We start from the raw sequence: 20,401 nt of genomic DNA, 5'->3' as shown, positions 1-20,401 counted from the left end.
TGCGTGTGTGTGTGTGCGGTGTGTGTGTGTGTGTGCGTGTGTGTGTGTGTGTGTGTGTGTGTGTGCAAAAGAGCGATAGGCAGCAATAGAGAAAAGCATCTGAATGACTGTCTGATTAAATGTGTCAGTCAGTACGTGGTGTGAGCGAGAGACGGGGAGCGAGAGGGAGGGATGGAGGAGGAGGGGAGGGAGGGATGAAAAGAGTCCGTCTCTCTCTCTCTCTCCGTCTGACAGTAAAAGCGACTGCTGGATCAACATCATCTACCTGCGCAGCGCAGGAACCACTCTGTCTCTCCGACTGACGAGAAGAGACCTCATTCATGAACGGGACGGAAGCCGTTTAAAACGGTTTTACGGAAGCAAGAGTCATCAATCAATTTCATCTCGTTGACGTGTTGTTTTGTTCCTTTGTCCGTTGGTTGTTTATATTTTCTGTTCTGTCTATACTTTAGCACTTTCCTTTGTTTTTAAGCTATGCAACTTACTGTGAAGAAGCACTTTGGTTGCCAAGTGTCATGTCTAAATGTGCTATACAAATACATTTGATTGATTGATTGATTGATTGATTGATTGATTGATTGATTGAATCTTACTGCACACATATCAGTGACCCCCCCCCCACACCCCCCGTGTATCGCTCCGAAGTCAAGTCAAGTTTATTTGTACCGTACATCCCCTAGTCAGGGTGCACACTACAGGCAAACCTGTTGGGGGGGGGGGGGGGGGGGGGGGTCACTGTTATGTGTGTGTAAGATTGATGACTGTGATTAATTCATGAGGGGGGGGGGGGGGGGGGTGATTCATCACCAATTCATTCACACAGAGATTCAGATCGCGCACTATTCTTATCGTCGTCGCCATTCAAGCTACACTACATGGCACAATAAAGAAACTTCACCAACTGCTCTTTTTTCCGTTCGTCAACTGATCCAGTCCGCGCGCGTCGTCACATCGTCATCGCTCACTTCTTTTTGCGTTAGCGGTCGCGTCGGAAAAAGAAAGCGAACGGAGCGCATTCGCATAATGTACGACGTTACGTCTGCGGGACCTGCGTCCGATTATTATTATTACCACCACACCTATACTCTCGGGGGCACATTTGGTTACGCTAGGCCCCTCAATTCTGTCCAAGAAGCTGCCACCAACAGAGGACATAATGAGTGGCGGGCTGTGCCAGGACCTCATCACAGATGACCCCGTTTTTGTTCAGAACCAGCTCAAACTCCTCTCAGCATGATGCAGAGAGCCCTCTGGACCTGGACACCGTCCTTGTTCTGTGTGTGTGTTTAGCCTCAAGGCTGCGGCTCGGCCCCGGACCACAGCTGCTGCTCCGTTATCCAGACGGACCTCACCTGCAGAGCAGCTTCCAACCCCGGAGACACACACAGAGACACACACAGAGGACACACACAGAGACACACACAGAGACACACACACAGAGACACACACAGAGACACACACACAGAGGACACACACAGAGACACAACACAGAGACACACACACAGAGACACACACAGAGAGACACAGAGAGAGACACACACAGAGAGACACACACAGAGAGACACACAGAGAGACACACAGGAAGACACACAGAGACACACACAGAGACACACACAGAGGACGACACACAGAGACACACACAGAGAGACACACCAGAGACACACACAGAGAGACACACACAGAGAGACACACACAGAGAGACACACGAGAGACACACATACAGATAAGAGAGACACGCACAGAGAGACACAGGAGAAGGGAAGAAGGGCTTTTTATGCCATCAAAGGAAAATTCCAATTGACATCCCAATTAGGACCTGGCTCAAAATTCTAAATTCCGTAATAAATCCAATAATATTATATGGGCAGTGAAGTGTGGGGTCCATTAACTAACCAAGATTTCCCAAAATGGGAAAAAACACCCATTAGAAGTACTGCATGCAGAATTGTGCAAAAACCTACTTAAGGTCCACAGACACACTGCCAATAATGCATGCAGGGCAGAACTCGGCCAATACCCCCTAATCATTCAAATTCAAAAGCGAGCCATAAAATTTTACACACACCTCCAATCAAGTGACCCCCACTCCTACCACTACAAAGCCCTTCAGAGCCAAGAGATGAACCCAGATAAGAGTCCCCTCTGCCAGCTAGTCAGAAATCTCTGCCCACAAATGCCTCAGGACAGATACCAAAAAATCTGGCCCAACCAAATAACCTCAAAACAAAAAGAAAACTATATAGAATATTGGAACAAATCAACCAAATCTCAAAGTAAATTAGAATTCTATTTGACCCCTAAACAGAGAGTACACGGTGGCAGAATACCTGACCACTGTGAATGATATAAAATTAAGAAAGACATTGACACGGTACAGACTGAGTGGACATAGTCTAGCCATAGAAAACAGGCCGTCACAGGCAGAACTGGCTGCCCAGAGAGGCCAGGCTGTGTTCACTGTTGTCATCAGGGGGATGTTTGAGACAGAACCTCACTTCCTACGATACTGTGAGAAATACAAGGATCTAAGAGAAGTTTTTCTTTTATAAAATAAATAAAATTGATCCACAGTTTTATCCATCTCCCTGATAATCAAAAGCTGTTATATATATATGTGGGGAGAAAAGTCAGTGTACAGTATTAGCTGCAAAATATGTAGATGGTTGTCATACAATAAGAGAACAAGCCCTGTAAATACATGTATCTGGGTGGCTACATCTGTAAAATGACTACCCGATTGGAATGATTATTTTGTAATTTAATATGTTTCTGTTGATTGTTTTACTTATTGCTAATATTATGGTATGTTTTATTGCTTAATAATATATATGTTATTGTTTGTATGTTGGACTTGCTTTGGCAATAAGTATGTTGATATTTCATGCCAATAAAGCCTATTTGAATTTGACACACACAGAGAGACACACAGAGAGACACACATACAGATAGAGAGACACGCACACACAGGTTGGGCAGAGGATATGGAGAGTTCTATTCAGGCTGACAAAACAGGCAGCCAAGTAGAACGAACACACACACACACACACACACACACACACACACACACACACACACACACACACACACACACACACACACACACACACACACACACACACACACACACACACACACACACACACACACACAACACACACACACACACACACACACACACACACTACACACACACACACACACACACGCGCGCAACACTCATGTGCAATCTGCAGCCTACTGTACCATATGGAATTACGAAATGTTCTCTCACTTGCTCGAAATCTCTCTATTTATCCCTCTCTCTACACCTCCCCCTCACACTCCCTCTCTCATCTCTCTCCTTATTCGAGCATAATGACTGCAGTGCAATAAAGTCCTCCGGAGCAGATACGAGGAGATGGGGACGCGGACGGGATACAAACTTTCTAGTCCCTCTCGTCTCTTGTGTTTCCACCCGTCCCTTGTGTCTTCAACAATAGATGTCCATCAAAGGCCCTGAAGTCCCTCCACACAACTCACAATAACAGGATAACCTTGTGTGTCTGTGTCTGTGTTTGTGTGTGTGTGTGTGCGTCCGCGCGTGTGTGTTTGTGTGTGTGTGTGTGTGTGTGTGTGTGTGTGTGTGTGTGTGTGTTTGCGTCCGCGCGTGTGTCCATGTGATCATCTAACTCCTCAGAGCCATGCGAACGGCGACCTTTACCGACATGAGGAATAGAGGAGAACGACAGCCTGTAAAAACTCACATCACGGCGGGCGCATACTAAAGACCCTCGCCAGCGCGCGAGTGCCTCGTCATAAGACTCCAATTATACGCTGCATGGGGGGGGGGGGGGGGGGGGGGTAAAAGGCAATTAAAATTCCCATCACGGGGTGACAAAGCATCTTAAGTGGCCGGGGCTGTAGTGGAGAGAAGAGGAGTAGCTTGATGACTCTATTCATTTGGTGCCCGACGAAGTCCCCCCACCCCCCCCCATCACTTCTAATGAGGAATGAGGTGCTCAACACACCAGTCTCTCTCTCTTTCTGCTCAACACACCAGTCTCTCTCTCTCTCTCTCTCTCTCTCTCTCTCTCTCTCTCTCTCTCTCTCTCTCTCTCTCTCTCTCTCTCTCTCTCTCTCTCTCTCTCTCTCTCTCTCTCTCTCTCTTCTCTCTCTCTCTCTCTCCTCTCTCTCTCTCTCTCTCTCTGCTCAACACACCAGTCTCTCTCTCCACAGTTCCTCTCTCCCAACAAATGTTTGCCGAACCACTGCTGCCCCGTTTTTCAAAAAGCAACAGGGCTTTGAGGTGAGGAAATCACTGCGCCCCAGGCAGCAGTGGTTCGGCAAAAAATTTGTCAGAGTATATATCTGCTTAGAAAACTAAAATGTCTTAATTTTTTTTTCTCCATGTGGTAAATACACAGGTCTAGGTTTACAGGAACGTTTGAGTTATATTTGGAGGGTATTTCATGACTGTTGGGAACTAGGTTACAACTGGCACACCACACTTCCAGTGAATGACGCTGTTCCCTAAGCCTAACACCGGTTCCTGACAGGGAGCGACGCGAGCGAGCGTGATTGCGAAAATGATAAAAATGTATTCGTTTCAATCAGACTATCCTGACCTACCGCGAGCGACAGCGAACTGAGCGGCGATGTCGCTCCCCCCCTCAAATATTCGCTAGCTGTGTCTCTAGTTGAGCGATTACGCGGCCGAGTCCCGCCCCTAAACACTTTTTATTGGTCGAGAATCGCAGGCTGCTTTGCCCCTGTGCTTCCAGGTACACACACACAGACACACTCGGACAAGCGCCGCGTCATATCAGGACAGTGTCGCGCGCGATTTCGTCTCCAGTTCGCTCGCTCGCTGCCTGTCAGGAACCGGTGTAATGCATGCACAGAGAAGAAAAGGGTATCTGCTTGTCTAACTCCAGGGTAGATGGCAAATAAGCAAATTTCCCAAAAAGTTGGCGTGTTCCTTTAAGTGCCCTACACTGGGTGATCGAACACTCGATTTGTTCTACGCGAACGTTAAGAAGAGCTACGTTACGAAGCGGCTCTTGGACAATCTGGTCCCAATCTGTTATCTGTGATTCCTAGCTCTTCTCCTGTTATCCAGAGACAGCCTATCAAGTCTAAAACTGTGCGTGTGTGGTCTGATGACGCTTATGATCAATTACAAGGGGGCTTTGAATGTACCGACTGGTCTGTATTTTTAGACAACGATGATCTTGACCTGGACAGTAAAGCTGATAGTCACCGCTTATTTTTTTTTTATCCACTTTTTCTCCCATTTTTTCTATATTTTCTCCCATCCCAATTTCGTATCATCCAATTCAACCCTCCCCTGTCACGGACGCTGTTTCTTGCCTCCCACAAGCCGGCTGCAATGTGGACTAAGTCATACATAGCACAAGTCCCCTCCGGTACTTGAGGTAACAGCAGTCGCATCTTTTCACCTGCGCAGCTCGATCTCTCAGTGGCGAGGAGTAACGCGTGGGAGGCTCACGCTGCCCCAGACACTTCCTGATTCTACTGCGCAGGCGCACCAACCGACCTGTAGGAGTCGCTGTCCACAACGCCCGATCCCCACCCATCAGTTTCCCACCCCCTAATACGGCCAATGTGTATTAGTATGAACGACCAGCTAAACTGAAAGCAATGTGGAGCGCTGGGCTCGAACAGGCAAGCCCAGCGTCTCCGTCATTCGTGGCGAGCGCCTTGCCCACTACGCCACGTAGCCGCCCCTGATAGTCACCGCTTATATAAATGTCTGTGTTGATGATGCCATCCCCTGTAAACTAATTAAAACTTGGGAGGTGAAAGCTGCAATTAACCGAAAGAAGAGGGCATTTCTCAGTGGTGATAGAGATATGATTACACATGCTCAAACATAGCTGAAAGCTAAAATAAAACATGCAAAACTTAAATAGAAAGATAGGGTAGAAAGACAAATGTCCAACACCAATACCAGGGGCCTTTGGAAAGGCATTAAATCGATCACTGATTGGACCAACAATTCCAGTTGTTCGGGCTCTGGGATCGATGTTAATCATGCAAACCAGTTCTTTGCTACAGGTTCATCTCGCATGTGTGTGTTCAACTGCATGACAAATAAAGACTTCTTCTTCTTCTTCTGAAAAGGTTCATCAGGAGCTTAAGGACATCAAGGTAAATAAGGGGCCTGGGCCTGATGGTATTATCCACGCACCCTCAAGGTCTGTGCTGACCAGTTGTGCCATGTTTTTCATTATCTTTTCTCTCTGTCTCTGTCTTCACCATGCTTTTCCTACAATGTGGTTAACATCATGTCTTGTCCCTATTCCTAAAAAGAACAATGTGCACAATAGCCTCACTAACCTGAGACCTATTGCTCTGACATGCCACATCATGAAGTGTTTTGACATGGTTGTGCTGGGCCACCTCAGGACCCCTTGCAATTCGCATACAGGAAGAGTGTAGGAGTCGACGATGCACTGATTTTCTATGTTGCATCGAATTCATAGCCACCTTGAATCGTCTGCCAGCTCCGTTAGGGAAATGTTCTTGGATTTTTCTAGCGCCTTCAACACTATCCAGCCACATATGCTAGCAAACAAAATGATCCAGTTTAAACTGCATAACTCAACCATCATCTGGTGCATGAAATATCTTGTTCCTCGACCTCAGTTTGTTAGGCTGGATGATGTCATCTGGACCAAAACTGGAGCCCCCCAGGGAACACTTTTGGCTCCCTTTCTCTTTGTGCTCTATACCCAGCGAGGCCATGTGCCATATGCAGAAGTGTTCAGACGATACTGCTCTTATCAGTCTCATCAACAAAGGTGATGACCGGGCCCATAAAAAGGAGATTGACTCATTTGTCCACTGGTGTGACGCCAATTTCTTTACAAAATGTCGAAAAGAGCTAGTCATCAACTTCAGTAGGAAGGAGGTGAATGTCTCTCCTGTCATCATTAGGGGACAGGAGGTAGACAGAGTCCAGTCCTATAGGTATCTTGGTGTCCACCTGGACAGCAAGCTGGACTGGAGAAGACAACATATTCTGTGTTCAAGAAAGCCCAGTCTCTGCTTTTTCATTTGAGGAAGCTTAGATCCTTTGACATCAGCAGGTCACTTCTTTATGTTCTACCAAGGTATCCTTGCTAGTGTCCTTCTTTATGCTGTGCTCTTCTGGAGGGGGGGGGGGGGGGGGGGGCATCACGGTCATTGACAAAAACCGTATAAACAAAATGATGGCTCAGTGATTGGCCTTCCCCCTGATTCCTTGGAGATCATTATAGCCAAGCAAACTAGGACTAAATTGAACGCTATTCTATCTTTTGAAGGCCACCCTCTGTACAATGTATTTGATGCTCTGCAAAGCTCATTTAGTGATAGGGTTTTGATGCCTCGATGCTCTACTGAGCGATTGAGAAGTTCCTTTGTTCCTGCTGCGGTTAAATTATTTTACGAACACCGCTAGCTCTGTGTTGAGAGGATCTCTTCTTCTCTTCTTTTTACTGTGATATGTAACTTGTATTGTATGTTATTGTTTCTTGTTTGTGTATTTGTATTCACTCATGTTTCCCCTCAGGGATTAAGAATAAAAACCATACCAACTAGGGATGTCCCGATCCGATCACGTGATCGGGATCGGCGTCGATCACATGCTTTTCAGAGGATCGGGGATCGGGAAAAAATAATAATAAAAATCGGCAGTCAAAAAAAGAAAAATTTTATTCAACAAACATGACCATGTCCACGTCTTAAACTCATACGGAGGCCTTAGTTTTGGTTTTAAATTACATATAATATATCATCATTAATGTATTTATTGTCACACAGAGCAGAATAATTGTCCACAACAAACACATTCCCCTTTAATTTTCACCGTTGCAACAAACACATTCCCTTTAAGCGCTACACGCTACACGCTCACGCTCGACCACATCACAACACGTCGCTCCCGAAACACGGTTAATATCCACTGACTTGAGCAGCTAGACTTAATGTCAGAGGTTTGGAACTAAGCATTTTAAAATAGAAAGTCAAGCCAGTTGCAATGTTTGCAAGGAGGACAGGCTGGAGGCGAAGTTTTCAGACTAACTTTTCACCTGGAGGATAACGTGACTGAGGATTATCGTCTGCGTTTCAGACCAGAATGGACCATTACGTAAGTCGAACACTGAATGTATACTAATGTGCAAACATTTATTGAAACTTTTAATATTTCTCATATGAAGCAGAAGCACATTTCTCAGGGTGAATGTAATAACAAACGCCTCCGCGCTCGCGCCCCGGACTATAGGCAACAGATGGGCTTGTCTCGCTCTGCCAGTTTCTGACAAAAATGCGTCAAAATTGATTACTAATGTGAAAGATCGGATCGGAAACGATCGGATCGATAGATATTGTAACTGAGGGGTACAATTCCCTGACTGTATTACTAGATATGATACTTACTACCACTACCTTTGTACTTAATATTCGGCCACCCAGTACACGGCATAAATATATTATGATGAACACTGTCACGTAGATGAAACGGATCCAACACAAATGTACGAATTAGAAATAGGTCTTTATTTCTACACAGCGATGGTGTGTAGAGCAAGCACTTAATCAAATCAATCACATTTATGAATGGGAATTAGTATGCACTTTTATGGCAAGAGTATTCGTCGGTATATCAATAGAGAATGTCCAATCTCTGAAGGCGCAGGTGGTACATATACGACCTGGAATAGTTAAGGGAATAACAGCAATGATACTTTAATGATTATATACTGGATACACTAGGGGGGGTTAATCCGGTCGCTTGTAAGCCGACAGGAGTAGGAAGGGGGGGGGGGGTAGAATCCGGCTGCCTCATCCGGCCAAGGGTATCCCAGGTGAACCCACTGTAGTGCCGTTCAATGCGCCGGCGATCCTTGGACCACAGATGAAAGCAGATGGACTCTTTGTGGGCCGGCGTCCTCCGGTCCACGGAGGAGAGACGTGAAGCGACCTCGTCTTGCAGAGCGTCTCCTCACCTTGCGTCCTCTCCAGGGGGGGGGGTTCCAACACACGGCAGTGTCGGGGGTCTTTATCCATGGAATAATCAACGTATACAAAGCATAATCCGTGCCTGGGAAGGCGGGCTGTCGTCGGTAGAATAATCCGGTATACAGGTCCACTCGCTCGTCGGCTCTGGGGCTCCTCGGGTGCAGCTTCACGTGGGGTCAACCACCCTGGATAAGCAGCCAGTTCTCTGCCCGAAACGATGGGGTACTGACTACGGTAGTATTCTCACCGTACGAAGCACTATATATTAACAGACTATTATTAGCTTAATAGACTACGTCCAACTCGACGATATAGTGCCAAATATGACTATTCAAATATTAATATACGCGATGTCTCAATACCGATGGTAGGCAAACTTGGCCTTACTCCCACACGTGGCGTCGCGGGGAGGCTTTACGTCTGTGACTCTATTGGAGGGTAAGAAACTGGACTGAAAAGGAAGTCCTACTTTAGTAGCGCAGTATATATACGCACTATGAACAAATAGTCCCATTAGTGGTGCGGTAGCCAGATTCCTACGCGGAACTAGGACTTGTTCGTACATGTTGAGCGGTACGTTTGAACTGGGTCAGGGGGGTATGGCAGCCTGGCACCAAGGTCTCGACCAATAGTAGAATGGAGACTATTATGGGATGTTCAGTAGGCTAGAATGGATATTCAATGCATATTGTACAAGGAATATACAAGGGATATCAAGGAATATTAGAGAATATACAAATACAATTAAATATATATATATAAATAAATATATATATTCGGTTTAATCTGGCCCTTCACAACAGCCACCCCCTGATTGGTCCCAGACCTAATCAGTTAAACAGAGACAGATTAATCGCGTTGTCTATTTACACATAAGGGTTTGCTGTAGGGGTCAGTCAACTTCACGAAGTCATAGGGTTATAGGGTCATGGTCATCATCGATTGTGTCTGGGAGTCGGGGCAGTTCTATGAGCCTCGCCACGGGACGGGTGTAAGTGCGACCCTGGACAAGCACTTCAGCTGCTCGGACCTTGCCGTCGGCACCGGTGATCACTTTGCTTACGCGGCCGGCCGGCCACATAGCTCTGGGCAGTGATTGATCAATAATCATGACGACTGTTCCTTCTGTCAAATTGTCTCTCTCCTTTACCCACTTCTGGCGGGTCTGTAGAGACGGTAGGTAGTGCAGTAGGAAACTGCTCCAAAACTTGTCGGCTAATACTTGGCTGTACCTCCACATTCGTCGGCCGTTCGCTTCTTCAGGCCGGTACATTGTCTGGGGTAATGCAGGATCTAGCCGCCCCATCAGGAGTGTGTTGGGGTCTGCGGAGATAACAGTGCTCAATCCACAGAACACAGGCTTCTTATTTTCCACCTCCTCTGGACTTGCTTCCCTCGGGATAGGCATGGGCCACTGTCCTTCCGGGAGTCTTAGGAATGCGGGGCCGTCACTGTAGACATTGCGACGGGTGAGGTCATCTAGGGGCATTCCCCGGGTGATGACGTCAGCTGGGTTCTGTTTTGTATCAACGTAGCGCCACTCTGTTTCTCCGGTTAACTCTTCGGTTAAGTCTTGAATCTCGGTGACTCTGACTCCCACGAAGACTTTGTACTTGCATGAGTCCGATTGGATCCAGGCGAGTACTGTCGTGGAATCTGACCACAGGATTGTTCTAGACACCGGTATGGTGAGCTCACGTTGGATGAGCGTGGCTAGGTGCGCTCCGGCTCGGGCTGCGCAGAGCTCTAGACGTGGGATAGATTGTTGCTTGCGTGGGGCTATTCTCGAGCGGGCGAGGACAAATGCTGTGTAGATCTCTCCCCCCTTTTCTTGGGCCCGCAAGTAGGCTACTGATCCGTATGCGACCTCTGAGGCGTCACTGAAGACGTGTAAGTCCATTTTACATGTCTCTGGCCTCACCGTGGGTGGGAAGTAGCTTCGGCGCATATTAACGCCTGGGAGTGAGTGGAGCTCCATCTCCCACTCTCTCCAGGTGGATGCAAGGTGTGCGGGAATGGGGTCGTCCCAGCCCTGGTCCTTGTCCCACAATGCTCGTACAATCATTTTTGCCCTGGTGGTGTACGGTAGAATACATCCTAGCGGGTCATATTGTCGGGCGAGTGTTGTGTACACACTCCGTCTGGTGGTCGGCGCCGCCGCCGGCCTTCCCTGCTCCATAGTCAGGGGCTTGTGTCTGTAGTGAAGCAAATCTGTTTTGAATCGCCACACCAATCCCAGGGTCATCTCCTGGGCTTCTCCCGGGATTGTAGCCATCCAGGTCTCGCTGCTGGCTGCCTTGTCCTCGGAGGAGAGGCTGCGCAGTACTTGCGGATCGCTGCTGGCCCACTGCCTGAGATCAAAGCCGCCTTTGATCAATGAGGCGCGGAGTTTAATCAGGAGAGCCTCGGCTTCTTCCTGGGTTGAAAGGCTTTGTAGACAGTTGTCTACGTAGAAGCTGTTCTTTACGCTGTGTCGGACCTCTTCGTCCGCTGCTGGGTCCTCTGCTACATGTTTCTGTAGTGCAAATGTAGCACAGCAGGGGCTGCACGTCGTTCCGAAGGGGAGGACTTCCCATTGGTAGATGGCTGGGTGCTCATCTCCTGGCTTCTCTCTCCATAGGAACCGTAACAGGGGCTTGTCCTCCTCTACTAATCTCACCTGCAGGAACATTCCTTTAATGTCCCCACTGATGGCCACCTTTTCCTGGCGGAAGCGGAGTAGAACGCCGAGTAGGGAGGGGCCGAGTGTGGGACCGGGCAGTAACTCTTTATTCAGATTTTGGGATCCGATCTGGTAGCTGCAGTTAAATACTATGCGGTCTTTACCGTTGTGATGGACCTTGTGGTGAGGCACGTACCACGATTCAGTGGTCTGGTCAGCCTCTTTAATGTCCATCTTTGTGACGTGTCCCGCTGTGATGAGCTTCTCAATCTCAGCGCGGTATACACTCTCTTGGGCGGGGTTCTTGGCTAAGCGCCGCTCCGTGTTCAGCAGGTACCGTTCTGTGGCGTCTGTCTTGGCGTGGAAAGTAGGCATTCCTTCTCGCCGCAGGAGTGGCGTGGCGTATCTCAACACGCCGTTGACCGGGACTCTCTTGGTCCCTGTCTCGAGGAGGTGAATGGCGTAAATGTCATCTTTAGAGCGAATGTCTTTCTTTCCGTTCTTAAAGGGCATTTGTTCCAAGGTCCATAGCCGCTCTACGTGTTGCAGGAGTGCGGTTTCTCCCTCTGTGACTCGGGAGTGGAGACATCTAGTGGCTGTACTTCGGTTGAGAGATTTGGCGAGCGGGCCTTGGAGAGTCCATCCCAAACGGGTCTCGACTGCTGCAGGACAGCCTCGGGGTCCGGTATGAACCCGGTCTATCGGGACAATGAGGTCTGCATGGTCGGAGCCTATCAACAGGGTCGGCATAGCATTGTCTATGAGCGGGATCGGTAGCTTGCGCAGATGTACATATTTCTCCATCAGCTTGGCGACGGGGTATGTGTACCGCGACAGTCCTATTTCTTGGCTGGTGAAAGCGTCTGTAATCTGGTACCGTCGCTCAGGCTGGCCGCTTGCTGCGATAGAGAATGAGACATTCTCGCCCTTTATCGTCTTCAAATCTCGTCTTATTGTCCGAATTGTCATTTGGGTTTCGCTTCCCCGCAGCCCTAGCTGGGCCGCAGCGGAGGCGAGCAGCAGGGTCTTCTCTGACCCGTCATCGAGGACGGCGTAAGTGTCCAGGACTTTATTCTGGTAGCTTAGTGTCACACGCACTACTTTTAGGAGTACTCGGGCTCCACTGCTGCTGGCGGGATCGATGTACATGACGCTCGCTTTGCTGCTGGATGGTGCGGGTGAAGGGCGCCGTCTGTTACTGTCGTGAAGTATGTCCAGATGGGCTCCATCGCACTTGGTGCACCTTTTCTTTAAGCGGCATTCGGCTGCCATGTGTGAGCGCGCACAGCGAAAACAGCGCTTGTTGGACTTTATCCATTGACTTGCTTCCTCCGCGTTCAGCTTGGGGAAGGAGTCACATTGCGCTAGCCAGTGTTCTTTCTCACAGTAGGGGCACACTATCTTCCACTTCTCCGTTCTGGAGGGGGTACTGTGGCTCCTGCTGCTCGGTACTGACTCTGATTGGTGCATCACAGTCACCGATCTTCTTCCATCATTTAGTCGTCTGGTTCCTTCTCTGGAGCCAGGGGTGCTCCGTCCGAATGTATCTAGCCGTAGGCTGCTGACTTCTCTCGCCAGGAAGTCTGCTAGATCGAGGAGGTTCGGTTCGGGGCCATTCGGGTCTCGGTGGTCTCTCTGCCGCCTAAAACGCTCCTGTCGAGCGGGCGGCAGCTTCTCCAAGATCCTTTCCACATTTGAGTTGGCGTAAAGTTCATGCCTCCCCTTCTCTCTCTGCGCTCCCAACATCCCTACCAGGGACTGCACTCTGATGGACAGGTCGTCCAGTGCTCGATTGTCTATTGCTGGGGGTAAGCGGTCGATGTGTCGGATCTCCTGGATCACGTAATCCCATATGCGCCCATACCTCTGGTCCAATGCTACCAGCGCTGCTGTGTATGGGGTGGTGGAAGTCGCGTAGGCGAGCGCTATATTATGTGCGCGGGGTACCTTTAAGTGCTTCAGTAGGATGGCGTATTTATGGCGTTCATCCAATACATCCACCAACATGGTCTCCAGACACATGCGGAGTTCTGTATACTGGGCCCGGTTCTCTTGGGTGAAGTCGGGTACCATAGGCGTGCCAATGTATGACGCTGACTGTGGATACATCGGCGAGCGTTGGGGGAGAGGCCTCCTAGGCGAGTCTCCTCCCGCTCCTTGGTATGGGCTGGTACTGGCAGTGTACCATGGCCCGCTTGTCCAGGTGCTGTTCCTCGGTGAGGGTCGTGCGTCGTGCTCACCCGGGTATAGGGTCGGGGGTCTGTAGCGCAGCTCCGCGGGAGTATAGCCTGGGCTGTACCGGACCTCCTGGTCCGGTAGAGTACTGTGCTGTCGTCGGGCGTGGTTCTCCTCCTCTTCGTCTTCAGTTAGGTCATCCAGTGCTTGTAGTCTCTGGTTTAGCCTCTCCACAGGATATGCTGCTCCTTCCCGGTTGCTAGGTCTCGCTTGGACCGGTGGGGGGAGGTGGTCTGTGGGGGGTATAGACCTCGTCTGTTGGTCAAGTTCAGGGTTGTTTACTCGGCTAGGGGATGCCGCCCTGGAGGTGTGTCTAGACGAGGTCCTGGAGCCTCTGGCGGAGGGAGAGGGTGTTGTCCGTCTGATCAGCTGTTCTATTAGTTGCGCTTGCTGTCTGTCGCGCTCTGCGTCCCGTAGAGCACCAGCAGCTGCTCGCTGGCTGTCTGCTCGGTCTCGGGCCACATTCTCTTCTCTCTGAATGCGTCTTATTTCTAGACGTATATGCTCTTCTTCGCTCCGCTGCTGGATCTGCAGTCGGTCGCGTTCAGCAGCGGCGTTCAGGCTGATGAGGAAGGCCTGCTGTAGGGTCCTCTCTGCCTCGCTGGGAGAAGGCGGTTGTATAGGGGAGCCTTCCCTCGGGGTACTCCTTGTGGAGCCTTGGAGCTCTATCTCCACGGTGCTCTCCCCGTCTTCTTCCGTGCCGAGTTCTCTCTCGGTAGCGTTGTATTCCTCCCGGGACTCGTCGGGGACTACTTCTTCAGTACTGGCGGGGTGTGAAGTCATGTCTGGTTCCCACTGGTCCCCACCGTGAACTTGGTCAGTTACATTAGAACCCGTAGGGGCCTCTATGGTCGGGGTAGTCTGGGCGTTGGGGTTAGACATACTTTTACTTTCTAGTTTTACCGCGTTTACTGTTAGTAGAAGACTAGGTTGTTGACTGACAGCGTAAGCCTCTAAGTACTGAGGGAGCCGTCGTTCGCGCTGCGGGCGTTGGTTAGGAGGATCGTTTCGTGGAGTGTTCATCATAGGCCATTTCAATATTAATAACACTATATTAATATTACACTGATTACCCTCCGGCTCGAAGGACCAATTGTAACTGAGGGGTACAATTCCCTGACTGTATTACTAGATATGATACTTACTACCACTACCTTTGTACTTAATATTCGGCCACCCAGTACACGGCATAAATATATTATGATGAACACTGTCACGTAGATGAAACGGATCCAACACAAATGTACGAATTAGAAATAGGTCTTTATTTCTACACAGCGATGGTGTGTAGAGCAAGCACTTAATCAAATCAATCACATTTATGAATGGGAATTAGTATGCACTTTTATGGCAAGAGTATTCGTCGGTATATCAATAGAGAATGTCCAATCTCTGAAGGCGCAGGTGGTACATATACGACCTGGAATAGTTAAGGGAATAACAGCAATGATACTTTAATGATTATATACTGGATACACTAGGGGGGGTTAATCCGGTCGCTTGTAAGCCGACAGGAGTAGGAAGGGGGGGGGGTAGAATCCGGCTGCCTCATCCGGCCAAGGGTATCCCAGGTGAACCCACTGTAGTGCCGTTCAATGCGCCGGCGATCCTTGGACCACAGATGAAAGCAGATGGACTCTTTGTGGGCCGGCGTCCTCCGGTCCACGGAGGAGAGACGTGAAGCGACCTCGTCTTGCAGAGCGTCTCCTCACCTTGCGTCCTCTCCAGGGGGGGGGGTTCCAACACACGGCAGTGTCGGGGGTCTTTATCCATGGAATAATCAACGTATACAAAGCATAATCCGTGCCTGGGAAGGCGGGCTGTCGTCGGTAGAATAATCCGGTATACAGGTCCACTCGCTCGTCGGCTCTGGGGCTCCTCGGGTGCAGCTTCACGTGGGGTCAACCACCCTGGATAAGCAGCCAGTTCTCTGCCCGAAACGATGGGGTACTGACTACGGTAGTATTCTCACCGTACGAAGCACTATATATTAACAGACTATTATTAGCTTAATAGACTATACGTCCAACTCGACGATATAGTGCCAAATATGACTATTCAAATATTAATATACGCGATGTCTCAATACCGATGGTAGGCGAACTTGGCCTTACTCCCACACGTGGCGTCGCGGGGAGGCTTTACGTCTGTGACTCTATTGGAGGGTAAGAAACTGGACTGAAAAGGAAGTCCTACTTTAGTAGCGCAGTATATATACGCACTATGAACAAATAGTCCCATTAGTGGTGCGGTAGCCAGATTCCTACGCGGAACTAGGACTTGTTCGTACATGTTGAGCGGTACGTTTGAACTGGGTCTGGGGGGTATGGCAGCCTGGCACCAAGGTCTCGACCAATAGTAGAATGCAGACTATTATGGGATGTTCAGTAGGCTAGAATGGATATTCAATGCATATTGTACAAGGAATATACAAGGGATATCAAGGAATATTAGAGAATATACAAATACAATTAAATATATATATATATAAATAAATATATATATTCGGTTTAATCTGGCCCTTCACAACAGATATTTAAAATCACATGATCGGGATCGGATCGGAATAAAAAAAAGGCGATCGGGACATCCCTAATACCAACCACATTCATTCATTTTCTGCCCCCGCTCTCTCTCCCATGATTTCAGAATACCGGAAGTGTTGTGTGGTCTATTGCACCGCCTCTGTGCTGACGCCCTGCAGTCGTTTCAGTGGCCGCATCTAAAGCCGTTGTTGCCCTCTGGTGGCAAAAAGGTGAACCACAACTACACAAAGGACTACATGAAAGTCAATGGAGAATGCTGGAAATGAATTCCCCAAAAATACTTCACATTGCCCGATTCCCACACGCTCATCCTTGTGCTTCTGTAACCTTCGGCACCAAAGCACAGGCCGATCGACCCTATAGTTAGACCCCAATGATATTATGCAGAAGCACACACCCACACTCGCACACAGAAGCGTAGGCTCTGCCTACCGCGGACATAATTACCCCTTTCTCTCCCGAAGTCTTTCAAATCCTCCAATTTCCTAACCCTCAGAATCCGCGGCGGTTCGTTACAGAGCTTTGTGTATATGTAGTAGAGCTGCCGCGATAACCGCATTACCGCGGTATCGCTGTTGCATCACGCTCACCGCAGAGTTAGGCTGAATACCGCGTCACCGCTGTTTTTTTATCATAATAATAAAGTTGGCTTGCGGCTTGCGGCTCTGCAGATATACCCTACTCGGTTCCAAGCGACCCTATTGGGTAGAAGTGGTACCAGAAAAGACATGTGAAACATTGCAGACCACTGACTGGTCAGAAGAGAGACGCGTCACACTTTGTAGCCTCTGAACGAAAACAGAACGCCGCCATCTTTACTGCCTCGCTAAGGATGCATTTCATTCAGGATTTGTTTGCGACAGAACCAAGCAATAAACAAAAAATAATGGATTCACTGTGTATTCTGCCTTATTTATTGATGAAACAAAACCGACATCAACCCAATTTACCACCGAGCGGAGAGTTTAGTGTCACAACAAGATCGCTGATGTGTTAAGTTTGTTGTTGTTATTATTAGCCTAATACTACCATCAGCCGATATACACGAGAGGTAACATTAAACCCGGGTTTGCTTGGTAGAATACACAATGAGAGGTAACGTTAGCTTTGGCAGAATAGACGCAACGAGAGTCTGGTTAATGTTGTTATTGATTGATTGATTGAAACTGTGTTAAACTCTGGCTTGCTGCAAGCCCTCGGACATCTATGCCCACGGAGCTTTCAGTTTACACAAGCGAGCGGCCCCGCCTGCATCCCCACGTCGGAGACAAACGGAGTAGTACCTGGCTGCAGTGGAAAAGGAACGAAGTACCAGGTGCCTAAAGCGGGTCGAGTCGAGTAGGTACTATGCAGTGGAAAAGCGCCATTAGACTAGAGGCAGGCTATAAGAGTAGACTACTACTAAAAATAAAAAAAAAATGCATTCAAACTTTTTTTCTTTTTTGTGCGCACTGTGCGGTAATAACCGCGGCGGTAGGAAATATTTCGCAAATTCGTGCGGTAAGGAAAATATCAATACCGCGGCAGCTCTAATATGTAGCGCACATACGAAGCTGGTCAATAGAGCTAACCCTTCCCTAGCCGCAGAGCGCTGCAGCAAAACACTCCCCGCACCCCAGGCGCTCCGCTGGGGCTCCAGGAGGGATGCGTGGAGCGGAGGGCGTGAGGCGGGTATATACACACAAACACAGCGGTACAGCATGGCTTATTCAGGTCACAAAGACAACCAGGAGCTGCAGCCTGGGCTGCTTTGTATGCACGCGTGTGAGGATATTGAAAACAATAAACGAGGACAAGACAAGGAGATAGAGTGTGAACTACAACTCAATATAAACTGTATCAATAATTCATGTCCTTTGAGGATATTGCCGTCTGCTGTGTGTGAACATTCAGACGATCGTCCCGGTACACCGGGGAAAAAAAACTCTACATGTCTGTACTCTTGACCTTTGTAGCAAACCCTTTCTTTCCTCAAAGTGACGGGATACATTCCACCAGAAGTGGATTTCTTTTTTTTCCTATTGCTATCAGCACGGAGTCGTTCTGCACAGAGCTGCTGTCCAGGAAAAGCTCAGGAGCGACACACAAGAGACACTAATAATGTACATTCTGCAGGAGACCGACACTTCTCTGAACAGGAGATCTACTTCAAATGATGCAGATCATGAGTTCAGACATAGTGTGCTCTTAAATACTTTATGGAACATTCATGGAGCACAGCGGGAGAGAGGATTAAAAGATGGGTGAAACAATGAAACCAGAGACATTGGGGTTGTTTGCCTGTCTGAAAGCCACCGCAGCAGTGGAGATTGTCTTCTCGGTTTGAATTGACAACCTGTTGAGTCCAAGAGAGTTTAACAGGCTCCTAACATTAAAGTTGTCAGTCACACTGTAGAGCCCCGAGAGGGGTGATTTCTGGCCAGAGCAGCCATCTTGTTTCACGCAATGTTGTTCAATGAATAATCGTTTCCGTGCAGAGATCACTTTCATACTAGCTTTCACACGAGCATTTCCTGGTTGATAAGATGATGATGGTGACCTAGTAATAGGCAATAGCCAACATGAAATACTGCAAACCTGCAAACATAAGACTGTTCTGACAGCAATATTGATGTGACAATGGGGAAACAATGTTCTTAATGCGTATTATGCATAAAAAGCATACCACTTGGTGCAGATAATGATTGTGTACATGCTGCTGCTTGTTGAGGGTCTTTGTGTGTTAAGAGCATTTATGATACGGTGATACATGGAAGAGTTACGTATGTCTCTCCCTGTCATCACCTGTTCCTCTCCTTCATCCCTTCTCTCTCTATTAATCCCTCACTCCTCTACAACTAATTCCTCTCCTCCCCTCCCTCCCTCTTTCCTCCTTCATCCATCTCTCCTTTTCTCCCCATCTCTCATCCTCTCCTCCTTCATCCTCCTTCTCCTGCCCTCTCTCTCCTCCTCCTCCACTCTCTCTCTTCTCCTCTTCCCTCTCTCCTCTCCTCCCTCTGCCCCCTCTCCTCCTTTATCCTGCCCTCCTCTCATCTCTCTGCCCCTCTATCTCTTCTCATCCCTCTCTCTCTATTATCATCCCTCTCCTCTCCTCTCTCCCCCTCTCTCTCATCCTGTTTGCCTCTCCTCCCTCTCTGCCCTTCTCTCTCGCCTCCTTCATCCTGTCTTCCTCTCCCCTCTGCCCCTCTCCCCCCTCTCCTCTCCCTCCCTATGCCCCTCTCTCCTGCTTCATCCTGTCTTCCTCTCCTCTCCTCTCACCTCCTTCACCCGTCTTCTTCTCCTCCCTCTGCCCCTCTCTCCTGCTTCATCCTGTCTTCCTATCTCCCGCTCTCTTCTCACCTCCTTCACCCCATCTTCTTCTCCTCCCTCTGCCCTCTCTCCTCATCATGTCTTCCTCTCTGCCCCTCTCTCCTGCTTCATCACTGTTCTGTCTCCTCTCTGCCCCTCTCTCCTGCTTCATCATGTCTTCCTCTCTGCCGCTCTCCTCTCACCTCCTTCACCCAGTCTTCCTCTCCTCCCTCTGCCCCTCTCTCCCTCTCCTTCCTCTCCTCTCTCCTCCCTCTCCCCTCTCCTCCTCTCCTCTCTCTCCTCTCTCTCCTCTCTCTCCCCCCCTATCCTCTCTCCTCCCTCTCCCCTCTCCTCCTATCCTCTCTCCTCCCTCCTCCTCCTCTCCTCTCTCCTCCCCCCCCTCTCCCCCTCTCTCCTCTCTCTCTCCTCTCCTCCTCTCCTCTCCCCTCCCCCCCTCTCCCCCCTCTCCTCCTCTCCTCCCTCCTCTCTCCTCCCTCTCCTCCCTCCCCCCCTCTCCCCCTCTCCCCCTCTCCTCCCAGTAAGTATCCATCTCATGGCCAGAGCCACTCCTCCACAGGGACTATTTCATCTAAAGCCAAACCAATAATCCTCTCAGGATATTGAAATGCCAATCCCTCCCTCCCTCCCTCCTGACCCGCACCTC

At 49.1% G+C, this 20,401-nt stretch overlaps 1 protein-coding gene across 1 annotated transcript in view; it reads right to left on the bottom strand.

Annotated features, from left to right (window-relative positions):
- epha10 (EPH receptor A10) overlaps positions 1-20,401 on the bottom strand; it is a gene marked incomplete at both ends in the record, with an annotated part of 157,252 nt that overhangs the window by 23,922 nt on the left and 112,929 nt on the right. Inside the window, 1 exon segment of the mRNA XM_084311875.1 lies at positions 1,353-1,363. Within this exon segment, the coding sequence (XP_084168001.1) occupies positions 1,353-1,363 (11 nt within the window).

The sequence above is a fragment of the Notolepis coatsorum genome (assembly GCF_963971535.1).
Source record: "Notolepis coatsorum genome assembly, chromosome: 4".
Classification (NCBI taxonomy): domain Eukaryota; kingdom Metazoa; phylum Chordata; class Actinopteri; order Aulopiformes; family Paralepididae; genus Notolepis; species Notolepis coatsorum.
The sequence above is the reverse complement of the archived record's forward strand: the minus strand, read 5'-3'. Positions and strand labels throughout refer to the sequence as shown.